Source organism: Talpa europaea (assembly GCF_964194135.1).
Source record: "Talpa europaea genome assembly, chromosome: 9".
Classification (NCBI taxonomy): domain Eukaryota; kingdom Metazoa; phylum Chordata; class Mammalia; order Eulipotyphla; family Talpidae; genus Talpa; species Talpa europaea.
In genome coordinates this window covers 15,606,776-15,621,990 of record NC_140076.1, presented here as the reverse complement: position 1 = coordinate 15,621,990, position 15,215 = coordinate 15,606,776, and the positions used below count along the sequence as shown (strand labels likewise).

The 15,215-nt window shown below is 58.6% G+C and overlaps 2 protein-coding genes across 2 annotated transcripts; one reads left to right on the top strand and one right to left on the bottom strand.

The window, feature by feature from the left end:
• Window positions 1-3,829: 3,829 nt before the first annotated feature.
• On the bottom strand, window positions 3,830-4,841 carry GPR3 (G protein-coupled receptor 3; the record flags this gene model as incomplete). The annotated part of the gene is made up of 1 exon (XM_084242731.1): window positions 3,830-4,841. The coding sequence occupies exon 1, from the start codon at window positions 4,820-4,822 to the stop codon at window positions 3,830-3,832; it is 993 nt and encodes a 330-aa protein (XP_084098857.1). The 5' UTR covers window positions 4,823-4,841.
• A 5,851-nt stretch (window positions 4,842-10,692) lies between these two features.
• CD164L2 (CD164 molecule like 2) lies at window positions 10,693-14,266 on the top strand (the record flags this gene model as incomplete). The annotated part of the gene is made up of 5 exons (XM_084241529.1): window positions 10,693-10,817; window positions 11,322-11,489; window positions 11,591-11,662; window positions 12,699-12,743; window positions 14,118-14,266. Exons 1-5 carry the CDS (start codon window positions 10,730-10,732, stop codon window positions 14,264-14,266), a joined length of 522 nt encoding a protein of 173 aa, XP_084097655.1. The 5' UTR covers window positions 10,693-10,729.
• Between the last annotated feature and the right edge of the window lie 949 nt (window positions 14,267-15,215).

Genomic DNA, 15,215 nt, shown 5'->3' with positions numbered 1-15,215 from the left:
CCCCTACTGCCCCCCCAACTATTCCCCAGACCAATCCTGCTTGGCCAATTTGCAGCCTCTCGCTCCCAGCTCCAGAGAAGGCCTGCAGCAAAGTCAAGGGGCTGGTGGCCAATTAGCGAGGGGGTTAATCAGGGATCTGGGGACCCCCAGGGGGCGGGAAGCCTAAGGCAGGCATTGGGGTTTGCTGGAGGATGAGCTGCCTGTCATGAGGCTGGGGGAGACTGAGCTGGTCTCTTGGTGCTGGAAGCCAAGTCTGCCTGTGAATTCATGATTGCTGAGCGCTGACAGGCATGGGGGCCTGTATGCCTGTGTCTATACTGTGTGCAAAAGGGTTCGCATGTGCATTCAAGTCCCTGATGTGCTGTGGTTACATCTGTATACACGTGTGCACTTTGGTGTCTGTCTATGTGGGTGTGCAATGGTAGCAAATGAGCTTGGGTATGCAAGCGTGTCCCATGCACAAGGGCTTACAAAGGGGGAGTGTATCTGTGTGTGCACATGTGTGCAGGTGCATGCACATGCATTTAATTCATGCTCCTGCAGGCAGACCTGTGCGTGGGATTCTCATGGTCTCTGTACATGCGTGCAAGGACATATCCACATGCACAAGTGTGTGTGCAGATCCCTCTGGGTAGACAGGCATGTCTGGATGTATGTGCTTGTGTTTTCTGAACAGCCCGGTGCCTGCACCCTCACGTGTGTCTATGTGTGCCCACATGTCTGTGTCTAGGTGTGCCCCTGTGCCCACAGGAGGGGATGCGGGGCTGGCGGCCTCCAGCTCCAGGAGAGAATCTGACAGACGAGCCTTGCCGCAGCCCCCGGCCCGGGGAGCCTGTTTTCCAGCCTGCGGAAGCTGTGAGCCCGTGAACTCATCTTATATTAATAGCTGCTGTCTCCTCACTTATTGCAGGGAGAGGCGGTCATGGCCCCGGCGGGGGCTCAGCACTCCGGGCTGCCCCTCCCTCACACAGGACCTGGGAGAAGGGGAGGAGGGAAGGCCCCACCCCCACCCCAGAGCCCACCCCAGCAGGAAAACAGGGCTCTTGCCCCTCCCTCCCCCAATCCAGGGAGCCCCACTGCCAGGCTGGCCCTCCGTAGCTGGGTGGGATCAGGCATGGGGGTTGGAAATCTGGAGAAGGCAGAGACTAAAAGGTTTGTCGACCCCCCAACTAAGCACGTGCGCTCGCGCGCGCGCGCGCACACACACACACACACACACACACTCTCTGGCCTGCAGTGCTAAGCAGCCCCAAGCTGAGCATCAGATGTGTCTGAGGCTGAGACTGGAGGCTTCAGGCTGAGGGGGCAGACTTGTCCCATCCCTCGAGCACCTACACTGGGAGGGCAGAAGCCTTCAGGGATCCCATTCTAAAGGGAAAGGCAAGATTTCTCCATGAACGTTTGTTTGGAGCAAGTGTGGCAAGGCGTGTTGTCTGAACCACATTTTCACAGCCACAGGAAGGTTCAGCCAAGGAGGCTTCCTGGAGCAAAGCCTCCAGGGAGGAGGACAAGGTGGCCCTGAACTGTACCTGTGAATCCCAGGGGGCGAGAGAAACCAGCCAGCCCCACCGAGCACACAGCCTCCACCCCAGCAGATTCGGTGCCCCTCAGGGTAAACTCAGGGCCCAGGGTGGAGACCCCAGTGCAGACTCTCAGAAATGCATCAGACCCACCACACAAGCACAGCCAAGACCAGGAGCTCCCACAGCAAGGGGCGCTTCCCAGATGCCACCTGGGCCTGCGGAGCCTGCAGCCGGGTATGGAGGTAATAGCCAAGCCCTGCCCAGGCAGGATGGGCACCTGACTGCTCCTTCTGGACCTTGGGGGTACTTCCGGGGAGCCTGTGGGAAGCAGCGTGGAGGTCCTTTCCCTACACTGCCCCTCCCAAAGGCCCCAGGGGCAGCTGGAAACCCCATTTTCCCCCATCCTGGGGTCCCTCCCTCCTGTCCCAGTATCCTTGCCTGCTGTTTGGGGACTGTTCAGAAACCCACTCCCTCACCCAGAAAAGAAACGGACGATTGGAGTCAAATGGACCTACTTTCAAACCTCAGCTCGACTCCTTTCTGTGTGCCTTTAGGCAAATCAAATGCCTCCTCTCACTTGGGCCTTTTGTGGGCGCCCTCGTTTAAAGATGACACACTCCGCCCCCAGGCCCCGCTCCTACTTTATTTTTCTGGGGACTTATCACTCTTTGGCATGGCTGTATTTTTAGCTTATCTCTTTTTGATTGTCTCCCTGGCTAGAACTTCAGCTAGTCACAAGGACAGCAGTGAATGAATGAATGAATGAATGAATGAATGAATGAATGAATGAAGGCCCATTACTCTGAACCTCATTTTCCCCTTTGGTAAAATGAGGAGAGCAATAGACCGCCTGATGAGGTGCTCTGCCGCCGGTGAAATGCAGCCTTGAGGCTCCGCCTAAGCGCTGGGGTCTACCCCTTTTGTGCCTGCACTGGAGCTGCGTGTGGCTCTGCCCAGCTGCGGGTGGCATGCCCTCTCCCCTTGGATTCCAGTGGCCATTGTTGGGAAGGGCTCTTGAACAGCAGGCCAAAGAGCCCTGGCCAGGGAAACGGAGAAAGACCTGGGTCCAACCTGGTACACTGTGTGAGTCTGAGCAGCTGGCTCTTCCTCTTGGGGCCTTGGTCTCCTTATCTGTACAATGTGCTCGTGGACCAGAATGCTCTGAGTACCCCACTTATTGGCTTTGCTCATCTGGGAGGCCTGAGAGGCTTGTCTAGGCAGAGCTTCTCCTTGGTCACACCTCACCAGGGCCCAGTCTATCCACACACACGCACAGAAACATATTTATCACAAAATCATTTTTTATTGAGGGCTGGTTGGGGGCAGGAATAGGGAATGCACTGGGGGCCACACCCAGGTTGGCAGAGGGGGCCAGGTGTTGGCTCGCACCCTGCCTCCTCTAGGGCACTGCAGGGTGAGGCCTGACCCCCAGGCCATGGCTGTGGCCCTGGATGCCTGGCTAGAGTGGAATTGGGGTTGCTTGTCTTGGTCCCGGCTGTTTGACCGGGCTGCAGTTCCCCCAAATGGCCACCAGAGAGCAGCAGGCCCCCAGCACAGAGGAATTCTCGGTTGCTCAGGTGATGGCTTCTTAAAAAAATAAAAAACCAGAGGCTGGTGTGTTCCCCCTGCAAACCCGAGGGAGGGCGGGCCTGGGGAGAAGGCTCTGGTTCCTATGATCTCTTTGATTAAAAAATAAGCAAAAATAATAACAAAATACATGGTTTCTCTTTCTCCCTTTCCCCCCTCTAGGAACTGAGGTCAGAAATGGGGGTGTGGGGACTGGGGATACCCTGGTATGGCCTGGATTTTAAGGTGTGGGTCTCTTTTTTCCCCTTACCACCCATAAATAAATAAATAGATAAATAAATAAACCATAAATAGAAACTCTCTCTGTATGTGCACATATAAACAGACCAATCTTTCTCCTATCGAGGCAACTAAGTGACTAACCTTTCTGATTCATTAGATTTGAAACATAAAAGTAAAGTGACATGGTCTAGGTCAAGGGGGAGGGAAGGTCAGGGACTTGGAATGGCACTGTGGAACGCCCAGCAGCTTTCTGGAACTCCGGGCCAGCTGGGCTGTGGGGCATTTCTGAGTGGAACCCTGACCACCTGAACATTCTAGAACCACAGAGCCAGCTGGGCCCTGCAGGGATCTGAACAGTATCCTGTGAAACACCCAATGTCCTAGAACTCCAGAGCCAGCTGGGTCTTGGGGTGTGGAGCTGGAGGGTTGGAACAAAGCCCTGGAGGACCTAACATTCTGGAATTCCATAGGATCAGGGCTGAAAGGTCAAGATGTAACTAGACATCACTGGGGGAACGGGATCGGAAGTGGATCTTGGAAGAGGAACAGCAGCAGCAGACAGCCCACAGCACCTTCTGCACGTCCTGGTTGCGGAAGGCGTAGATGACGGGATTGATCATGGAGTTGTAGGTGGCAGGGAGCAGGGTGAGATAGGTATAGAGGGGCGGGGAGTGGGCATCACCCAGCAGGCAGTAGACAGTGAAGGGAAGCCAGCAGGCGGCAAAGGCGCCAAGCACCACGGCCAGTGTGGCGATGCCCTTGCGGGTGGCCACGTAGTGGGAGGCAGGCAGCAGGTGCCGCTGGAGGGCAATCTGCTGGGCATGGCGGCAGACGATGCGGCAGATCTGGGCATAGAGCTGCAGCATGATGCCAAACACCATGAAGAAGGCAATGGCCAGGACCACCAGATGGTTCTTGGAGAGTGGATAAACCACGCCACACATGGCCGGGGCATCCAGGCAGTTCCAGGCCAGCACGGGCAGCAGCCCCAGGCCCAGCGCGCCCCCCCAAACTAGGGCCAGCATCACATAGGTCCGCGTCACTGTCGTCTCTGAGTAGTAGGTGAGGGCATTGTACAGAGAAAGGTAGCGATCGACAGTGATGGCCAGCAGGCTGCCGATGCTGGCAGTGAAGGCCGTTGCCAGCACACCAACCAGCACCAAGCTCATCTCAGCCGAGCCAATGCAGAAGACAGCAGCAAAGTGTAGGACCAGGCCCAGGCCTGCCAGCAGGTCTGCAACAGCCAGGCTGCCCACCAGCAGGAACATGGGGGCACGGAAGGCAGGAGTGCCCACGATGATGGCTACCACCAGCGCATTCTCACAGGACACGAGGGTGCCTGAGATGCACAGCACCACGTCCCAGGCCCTGGGTGAGGGCAGTGGTTCGGCCGGGCCTGTGGGCCCCTCCGCTGAGCCCACGCTGCTCACGTTCACGTTGCCTGGGCCAGCCGAGAGCCAGGCCAGGGGACTGCCTGCACCCCACGTCATGGTACCTGTAGGAGAAAGGCCCTGTGAGAAGCTGATGGGGCCGGGTGCTGGGGAGAGGGGTCTGGAGTGGGGGTGAGGTGCCCCTCAGGATACAAGGTGGGAGTCTCTTCTCAAGACACCTGGATGGGTCCCAAAGCCTTGTCCCTGCCATTCATGTCCCAGGGCCCTTCCAGGAGACCTTTGTTCTCTCTCATGCCCCCAGACCAATAGGGTCTTTTCTGGGGACCCATTTCCTGAGTGTGTCACTCTTCCTTCCAACTCCATGGGTCTGCAGGCTCCTTTCTCCCCTGAGTGACAGAGGAGGGCCAGATGAAGGACAACGACGAGGTGATGAGGGCTCACAGGACCCAGGAGATGCCGGGAGAGGCCCTGGACTGGGGGAGGGAAACATCTCAAGGCTACGGGCAGCTCTGCTCCCTCCCTCATCGGGGAGGATGACGCTCAGTTTCTAAGGCTTCCCAGACCCCTCACGACTCTCAGCTTGCCAGCCCCAGGCTCCGCCCCCAAGGCAAGCGCGTGAGGCTTGCGCCGGCCCCCACCCGCCCTCCGAACCACACCTGGGCATTCGGCTCTTCCCCGCGACACCCTCCCCAGCCAGCACACACCGCCCAGACTTCTGTCCCCAGACAGACCCCGCTTTCCGCCTGGACATCTGGGTCTCTGGCACAGACGCCGCTGGACCCCTGAGTCAGACTCCCCCTTCTGCCGGGACACCCGGCTCCTGGGCCTGACTCCGCCTCTGCCCGGAAGTCCCGGGCTGGGCAGACACCTGCTCGGACGCCCGGGGCGCTGCCCGGGGCGCCTCCTGCCGGCCCACCCTCGGAGGACCGCAGTCAGCGCCCCCAGGGCCGCGGCCCTCGGGAGCGCTTCCCCCTGCCCGGCACCCCGCGGCGGCACCCGGACACTTGGGTCCCGTCTGCTCGCCCGAACTGGGCTCGGGGTCTCGACCTCCGACCTCGGCCAGCGGCCGGGAGCTTCCCCGCGGGCCGGGGCCCCAGCATCCTGCGTGTCCTTGCGGGCACCGGCGGCCGCCGCGAGCCCCGTTACTCACCTCTCGGGACGGGGCGCGGCCGGGCCGCGGGGAGGCTCCGCTCGGGTCCGGACGGCGCAGCGTGTGCGCGGACCCCGAGAAGCCCCCGCGGCCGCGGGAGCAGCGGCGTGAGTCACCCCGCCCCGCCCCGCCCCCGGCCCCGGTTCAGTGACGTCAGCGGCCCGTCGGCCAATGGGCGCGCCGCGCTGGGGCGCACCGCGCGCTGCGCGGCGTGTAATGAGGCCTCGCGCCGCCCGCTCCCCCATTCATAAAAAGCGGCCGTGGCGGTGGCCCCGCCCCTCCCGGCCGCCGGCGCTGTCCTTGACGCGGCGCCCTCTGAAGGCGGGGTGGGGGGGCAAGGGGGGGTTTCCGGGGCGCCGGTGGGAGAGCCTTGAAATCTCGGGGACGCTGTGGAGGAGGTGGGAGGGGGGAGCGGAAAGGGGAGCCGACAGGCTGCGGGGCCGGGACTCTTGGGTGGCCGCCAGGCTAGTGGAATCCAGGTGATGGAGACCTAGCGGCGGGGCTGAATAGGGGTCCCTGGTGAGCGTGACGGGGCCCTGGGGTGACGGTAACAGGAGCGCGAGGGAGAAGGGAGGTGGGCGGCAGTGACGGTGTGAGCACAGTGACAGGATCTGGGGGGTTGATGGCTGCGGGACACTGAAGTAGAGAGGGACGCCACCACCGCAACCCTAGCAATGTCAGGGGGACTCTGTGGTGTGGTGGGGTTCAGGAGCCCCACGGTGGCAAGGGAAGCTGGGATGCCTAGGTGATGGCACTTCAGGTCACCCTGTCGCAGGGCTGAGTGAAGTACTGAGGTGACAAGGCTAAGTGCATAGTGCTGAGGCCTGCGGGGTGTTCGAATGAAGGCACCACGTGACTGTGGCAAGTGGGTCCCAAAGTGAGTGGGACAGGGTGGAAGGTCGGACCGGCAGTGACCAGGCAGGTAAGATGCTGCCAGGGCAGGTGCTCGTGATAATGGGGCTGGGATAAGGAGCCTGGTGACGTCACTCGTGTCGGCCCAATAGCGTCCTCACAGCGCAGGAGGGGTGGACCTGGCAAGATTTCAAAATCTGAATTATTTATTCAAGGATCTGGAAAGCCAGCAGAGTGCTGTGGGGGGGCACTTCCCCGAAGCAGCAGGAGATGGGGAGCCGGGAAGGACTTGGAGGCAGAGAACCTGGCAGCTGAGTCCCCAAGGCAGGCCCCTCTCAACCTCCCATCTCAGGCATGCTGGCAAGCCAGGGCATGAAGAAAGAGCTCCCTCCTTCCCAACCCTGCTTACCCTTAGTCCTGGAAACCCCCAGCCCCCAAGCCCTTGCCTGCATCTCCAAAAGTGACCGATATGGCAGGCCCTGGGGGAGGGATATGGCTGCTGCTCCTTCTGATTCTAACTTAGATCCTTATTGGAATTGTCCAGGCCTGTGGGATGGGGGGGAATGTGGAGGATCAGATTAGGAGTTGAGGAAACCAGAGGGGTCCAGGTCCTGGACCCTACCAACTTGACTTCTCTCCACCACACAGCTCCCCATCAGTGTGGGGCAGGGGGATGAGGTGACAGCCAGCGGCAGGGTACATGGGAAGAGGAGAGGGGTGGGGCTAGGGAAGATGATGTACTTCAGGTTGGCTGTGGTGACTTTGGGGTGCCTGGTGGGTGGAGGTGGTCAGAAGAGTAAACTGGATTCAAATCCAAATTCCATTTCTTAGCAGTGTGACTTTGGGTGAGTTTTTAAAGTTCTTTATACCTGTTTTCTCATCTATAAGGATATATTATTATATCTTCATAGGATTCTTGGGGGGCTCAGCACAGTAGGAAGCACTGGTTGTGTTGGTGCCAATAGTGTATGTGGCAGGAGGAGGCCACGTGGGAGGGTAGGTGTGCAGGTGGTAACTGAGGTTCTAGGGCAGGTGCTGTTACTTAGGGGTGGGAGCAGAGGGTGAGAAGGAGCCCCAGGGAATCCCATACTGCACTGACTGTTCCCTCTACCTGAAATCTTTCATTTAGTTCAGGTCTCAGTACCCACATCACTTCTTCCAAAGCAGGTCTCCCCAACCTCCATCCCAGATGAGCTCTCCTCTGCCCACCACTGTCTCCCCCATTCCCTTGATTGATTAGCTTTCAGAGCACTTAGCTCTCCTGAAATCATATATATAGTTATTTTACTCTATGTCAATCCTACTAGAACATCAGTAGGGTGTTTTACTCCATGTCAACCCTACTAGAACACCGTGGTGTACCAACTGCCCACTCCTTGCAGGAGAACAGCACCTGACATGTAGCAGGTGTTCTACAAATATTTGTTGATTGGATGACTAAAAAGCAGCATCTAGAGAGAGAAGGGAAGCAGGGAGCGGTGATCAGTGTGAGTCAAGGAAGGTGGGGGTGTCAGAGAGAGGATATGGGGCACCAGCCCCCAGGACTCAGGTGTCCACGGTCTCCCTCATCAGAGTTGTGTGCCAGCAAATGTCTCGCTGGTCTCAGAAAGGGCTGAGGCTGCTGAGTCAGGCGTGGAAAGGATGTATGGACTGTCTTCTGTGGTGGAGAGCAGCAGGGATAGCTTTTCCTTCATAGCTTATTAATCCCCTCATCACTGCTGCATCTCTCCTCCCTCTCTTTACTGCACCAATGTCAGCCTTTGCCATCCCTGGAACTGTCTTCATCCTTTGCATTCCATTCACTGTTTTCTTGAGATCTTTTTCTTCTCATGCAGGTCTCTCTTGCAAGGAATCATGGATCATGCCCAAGGCAGTTGTCCTGCTACCACCAAACCAGGTTCTGAATCCAAGTATAAGGGGCGCTATCTGAGGTGGACTTGTACATTTTGACTAGCTTTCTCCAAATTTCTCTTGGTACTATTTCCTTTCCTGACTGACACTGTCTCTGCTGAGGGGGTTCGTTGGCCAGAACTTCCCGAGCCAGAGTCACTGTGTTGTTCCTGGTGGAGGTCAGCCTGCCGGGAACCAGGGAGGAGAAGAACACGATGGTGTTTTTAACCCTGAGAAACCCCAAAGACCCAGGAAACTCAAATGAGGCTTGGGTTTTCACGTGGCACTCTTTCTTATGCTCCCAAGCTGCCCCTTCCCAGCGGGACAGTTGAGGTCATCACTGCCGGCCAGGTCTCTTCCCTAGAGACTTTTTGTGTAGAGGAAGGGGCAGCCCTTCCTCACCTGCCCACCTCATGCCCCTGTTCCCATCTCCTTGTGGAATTCCTCCCTACCCGGCCTCTCTTCAGGTCTTCCCACCTGCCAGGGGCACATCAGAGCTCAGCATTTACAACCACCTTGCATGCCTTTTCACAAGTAAATCCCAGAGAAGCTGAAGAGCTTGTCCCAAATCACACAGTAAATGGTAGAGCCGGGATCTGAAGATGGTCTAGCTGTACCAGGTCCAGGGTGGCTTCCGTTCATGACTAGATGTCACCCTTCCCCAGAAGAGAATGGAAGTGTGACCCCAGCTAAAAATACTTGCAGTTCCCCCAGGTGGCCACCAGATGGCTGTGAGCACTCACTTCCAGGTGAGACTTCAATTTTTATTGAAGTAATGTTGCATTATAACTTTTTAAATAAGATTTTAAAAATTTATTTATGCATGCAAGAACTGGGGTGCAGGCCAGAGGTGTGTGGGGTGAGACAGAGTGGGGAGCAGAACAGGTGGATCTACTGAGATACACTGCTGAGGGGAGCGGCGGGCGAGACAGGAGAGGTCTGCTGCCCCATGTGGGCAGCTTCCTGGCCGGCTGGGGATGGAACTCATGCTGCAGTGGCTGGTGATAACCTGATAGCGCTGTCTTTAACCCCTGCTCCACCAGGTAGGCCCGATTTTACTTCTGAAGCATCCAAATTGGAAATAATAAAACTCACACCTGCAGGGCAGTTGTGAGCATTATTGGATGAGTAGCTGCAAATAAAAATTCTTAGTAGAATGAACATTCTGCTACTAGTCAGGAGCCTGTGGTTGTTGACTATGTATTATTAGGTACAGGTGTGGCAGCTGGGAAGGGCGCACTAGGCTGGAGATGGAGATTGGAGACTTACTGGCTTTCAAATGGGAACTGAGGGCAGAGGAAAGGCCGAGATGACCTAGTAGAGCGAGTGGTGGCCCAATTCAGTCCTAAGAGGGGGTAAGAAGAGGGTACAGGAGGCACAGGGGAGGGAAAAGAGGAAGAGGGGGTGTCCCTTAAGGAACCCGAGAGGTGGCTGCAGAGGAAGGAGAAGAACCAGAAGTCTGTGGCTGGGCTGGCTGGACCTAGGGGAAGGCAGCAGAAAGGCTTCCTAGAACAGCGAGGCTGGTCACGTGGCCAGAGGGTGTGCCGCGTCAGACCGGTGGGCTGAGGGGGTAAAAGAGGGGCAAGGTGGAAGGAGAGGTGCAGAGGGAACGCCTGAAGCTGGGTCGGGAATTCAGCATCCAGGGGCCAGCTGGAGCCGTCCCTGCAGACCTGCGCTCGCCAAGGCCCCACCTGTGTGAGCAGGAAAGTGACCTCGCTGCAAATCCAGATGTTGCCGCTAACTCTAGACCTCCGACTAGTCGCTCACCTCTCCTGGGCCTGTCTCCTCACCTGAGACGCAGGTCACAGCCCGCCACTCAGCACGGCTGGCTGTGAAGCTGCGGTGGGAGCATCGAGGGACTAGCGTGGGGCCAGCCCCGACCCCACCCTTTTTTGTCCCAGCCCCGCCCCAGACTGTCGAAGTCAGTCCCCACCTGGCCGCGCCCACTAGCCCCGCCCACAGGCCCCGCCCACGACCCCACCCCGAGATGACCACGCCCAATAGGCCACGCCCAACAGGCCCCGCCCCGGTGGCCCCGGTCCCGCTCCCCACACCGGGTCGTAGCCGAGTCCAGGAGGGACGCGCCGCGCCGCTCCCCGCGGACCCCCGCGCCCATGGCCGCGCCGGGACCCCGCGCCCTGTGGGCTGCGCTCTGCGGCGGCTGCTGTTGCCTCCTCCTGTGCGCCCAGCTCGCGGCGGCTGGTAACGCGGCGCCGGGGTTCGGTCCGGGGCGCGGGCGCGGGCTGGGGGAGCCGGCCCTTCACGCGGCCCCCGCCGGGAGCAGCCCGGGCTTGCGGGGCGCGAGGGGACTTCCCAGACGTGTGCCGGGCTCCAGGGCTCCAGGGCTCCAGGGCTCCAGGGCTCCAGGGCTGGGTGGAAGGGCGTTCTCGCTGTGTGTGGAGCTCTTTGTAGGTAGAGAGGCTCCAGGTGGGGGGCATTAGGGGGCTTCAGGTGTATGGACGTGAAGGGCCGCAGGTGTGTCAGTGGAGGCGGCTTCAGATGTTTCTGGAAACTCCCGGTGTGTGCAAAGGGAGGGGGCTCTGGGTGAATGTGGGGGTTGCCGGGTGCATGTAACTATGGGGAACTCCAGGTACGAAGCAGGGCTTAGGGTGTGCAGGTGAGTATGTGTGCAGAGAGTTGAGAGCTACAGTAGTGGGAAGGGGGCTGCAGCTCAAATTTAAGGAGTTCCTCCCTCCCCACTCCCAGGTAAAGGAGCCCGAGGCTTTGGGCGGGGAGCCCTGCTCCGCATGAACATCTGGCCAGCTGTCCAAGGGGCCTGCAAACATCTGAAACTCTGTGAGCATTGTGTGGAGGGGGACAGAGCACGCAATCTCACTGGCTGTGTGTGGGAGCAATGTCAGCCAGATGAACCAGGTATGGGGTTGAGCCCTCCCCAAGTTGAGGGCCTCCTGTTCTGAACCCCAGGGCCTTTGCCCCTCTTCCCCAAACCTCTCTTCTGCACCTTCTCCCACCAGGACACTGTGTGACCCAGGCTGAGGTGGCCAAGGAAGGTTGCTCTGTCTACAACCACTCAGAGTCCTGTCCAGGTAAGGGGGCTCCAATTGGCCTATGCCAAGTCAAAGGGAGGGGTCTGTGGTGTCCCCAGGCAGAGCCTGGCCCCAACGAAGGAACCAGCCTTTCTCAGACAGCAGACTGCCCGCAAACACCAGTGTCCAGTTTCAGTTCTGCCTTTAGCTCAGTGAGAACTCCCTTCCCCTCGCCGGCTGGTTTCCTCAACTGTAAATTGTTACAGCCTGGGGCTCCGAGACTGGCAGTGGATGCAGATAGGGGATTTAGCTCTTTTCATTTAAAGTGTAGTGTGTGGGGGGGGGCCTCCCTGGTGGCGCAAGGGGTTAAGCACTACACTATGAAGCAGTCCACAGCCTCTGCAGCATGAGTTGGATCCCCCGGCAGCCAGGGAGGAACCCCCAGGGTGAGGCAGACCTCTCCTGAGTTGCCTGCTGCTCCCCTCTGGCCTGTACCCTCGCTCTTATATGCATAAATAAATAGATCTTTAAAAAAATAAAGTGTAGGGCCTCCCCGGTGGTGCAGCAGTTGAGCGCTGGGTTGCGAAGCTGCCCGCAGCCTCTGCAGCGCTGGTTCAATCCCCAGCTGCTCCCCGGCCACCGGAGGAGGGTCCCACATGGCGTGCAGACCTCTCCTGCCGCCCGCTGCTCCCCTCAGCAGTGTACCTCGGTCCTTCTGCCTGCTCTGCTCCCCGCTCTGGCTCTGGTGAATTCTCTCACCCTCCCGCGCTTCTGACTGTACCCAGTGCTTGTATAAATAAATAAATAAATCTTAATAAATAAATAAATAAATGAAGTGTAGTGAGGCTTTTAAGTTCTGAAGGGAATGAGGGGAGGGCTTCCTGGAGGAGGTGGTACCAGCAATGACTCTGAAGGTAGATGTTGAGAGGGCATATTTGATGGAAGGAACAGTGTGAACTAAGGCTTATGAGAATGTCGGATGACCTTGGACGGGGGCCTGACCTGGACCCCAGAAGTCCCACTGTTGGCCTGGGCTGGGTCTCAGTGGGAGTCGGGGGTAGGAGAACTGTTATGGATTCTCTTTCTTTCTTTTCAGCTGCCCACCACCACCCCACACATGAACCCAAGACAGTCACAACTGGTAAGTGCACCCTAGAGGAATAGGTGGGAGCACCCAAGGTGCAGGGAAGGCAGATTTGGGCTCAGGCACTGGCATGTTCTGTGACCTCAGCCCTGTGACTTCTCCCTCTGAGCACACAGTCTCATCTGGCTGTTTCCACATCCACAAGATGGGACAGAGCACACCAGAAGGAGTTGCTGTGAGGGTTTTACAAGTGCGTCTACAGTGTTTAGTCCGGTGCCTGACGCATAGAAGGCTTTCAAGAAAGAGTCCCCATCCCTTCTCGCCAACACCAGTTCTAGAAACTCAGGGTGACCCTCAGGGCCCACCTTGGGTGCTTGAGGGCGTGTGGCTCAGGTTGCCAATGAACCGTCCTCAGTGAAGACCTGCTGCAGCCTCCAGGCGGGGGGTGGGGGTGTCACAGAACTGGTTCCCAGCAGAGCAGAGGCAGGAACCCTGCCCCCTGGCTCCCACTGCCCCTCAGGACTGGAGGTCACAGGCTTGGCAGGGATGGCTGAAGAGGCTCTTGGTTAATTAAAGCCAGAAACGTGATCTCGAGGGCTGAATTATTGATGGCTCAGCTCCCCGGCTCAGCCCAGATCAGGCTTGTGCGGCTCATTCTTCCCCGGTCTGCTTCTCTTCCCCAGTGATCTCTGGGACTCCCTGAGCGGCAGCTGGGATCACCTTTGCCCTCATGTATTCAGACCCCCTTACACAACCTGCACCTTCTGGGCCATGGAACCAGCACCTGGCTGGGCCCCTGTCCTCTGCCCCAGAAAGATCGTGCACCGGCAGCCCTGCTCACCCTGGGCACCTGGCCCAGGACCTGAAATTGAATCCCTGGTGGGAGTTGATGGCTAACTTGGCTCAGCTGGGAGCCACCAGGCACAGCCTAGTAATTGTGGATCCTGAGGCTGGGCAGGGGATGGGGCACTGTGAGCCTGGCTGTGTTCTGTAAGCTGACTTTGGACAGTCTGGTGCCCTCAGGGCCCAGTTTACCCTTCTGACACATATCACCCAAGGCTGAAAGGGACACTGAGCTAAAGGGGTATGATGCCTGAGTCTGGGTCTCTCCTCAACCTATTGGGCCAGTGTGGGACGGGGGGCTGGGAGGGAGCTCAATCATCAACTGGTCCGCGTGGTCAGGAGGCCCAGAGAAGAGGGTTTGAGAGGCCTCAAGTCCCAGAGCAACTCAGGAGCCAAGGCCCCTTCCAGTCTCTGCACCAGGCACTTCCCAAGTGCCCCTAAGTTTGGCGCTGACCTGGACCCACTGTTAGAGGCTCCTACAGTGAGAACTGGGGGAGCAGGTTGACTTGTGCTGGTCCTTGGAGTGAGGCTGGGGACAGGGGCCCTCAGCGACTGCTGCTCTGACCTTTCCCTACCTCTCCCCTGCAGGGGGCCCCCTAGTTCCTGAAGCCCACAGCCCTGGTTTTGATGGGGCCAGCTTCATTGGGGGTGTGGTGCTGGTGCTGAGCCTGCAGGCAGTGGCCTTCTTTATGCTGCGCTTCCTCAAGGCCAAGGACAGCACCTACCAGACACTGTGAGTACCTGGCCCGCCAGCGGCCCCGCTTTCCTCCCCCAGCCCTGTGGGTCCCCACCAGTGCAGGGCCTTGTCTTCCCAAGGGGCAGTGACTCTCACCCGGTACCCCACATGTGACCACACCCCTTCTCCCTGCTGTCATTACGGGATTCTCTGCTAGGTGTGGGCTGGGGCCAGGACTCAGGCTGGGCATGGTGTCTGGGAACCCCACTGAGCCCACCTGTCTTTGTCTCCTCATGCTGCCGGCAGGGAGGAGACCCAGTAGGTGACAGCCCAGGCAAGCCTCTGGCCTGCTGCTGTGGGCCATGGGCAGGAGCCTGGGCCACGTGTGCAACTTGGTTTTCCTCTGGGAAGGGGAGCTGCTCTGAGCCCCCGTGTGCTGTGTGTGCTGTGGGGAGGGTCGCCACAGCCTCTGTTAAGTGTTTGCTCTTCCAGCTGCGCCTGCTCTCTGGGGTTCTTGGCCTGCCTGAGTGGGGCCGCTACCCTGAGTACCCTCTTTGTCTGGCCTCTGCAGAATCTGACCCCCCTTGGGCCTGGATTCCACACTGAGGGGAAGGAGGATGAAGAGGCTGCCCTCTTGGCTCCCTTGTGGGCATGGGAGGTGGGAAAACCTTTGGCCACCAATTTTTGGCCCCCGTGGGCACCGAGCAGTTTCAGCACCCCGTGCCTGACATCCCCTCCCGTCCTGGGCCTGGTACCCGCAGCAGAGCACATCCCTCAACCACCTCTAGGCTCCCCACCATCCCTGCAGGACTCCCTGCAGCACTGGGCGCTGTTCCCGCTCTTCCCACCCACTGGCCTGGGCACTCCCCCCAAATAAAGGAGCTCTTTCCAGCACTGCGCTTTATGTCCCTTGTCTTGGGCTTTGTGGGGTGGGGTTGAGTGTGTGTGTGGGGGGCGGCTACTGTCCTCTTCTTCACGGGACTTCAGCCTTGAACTTTGCTTTGAAATGG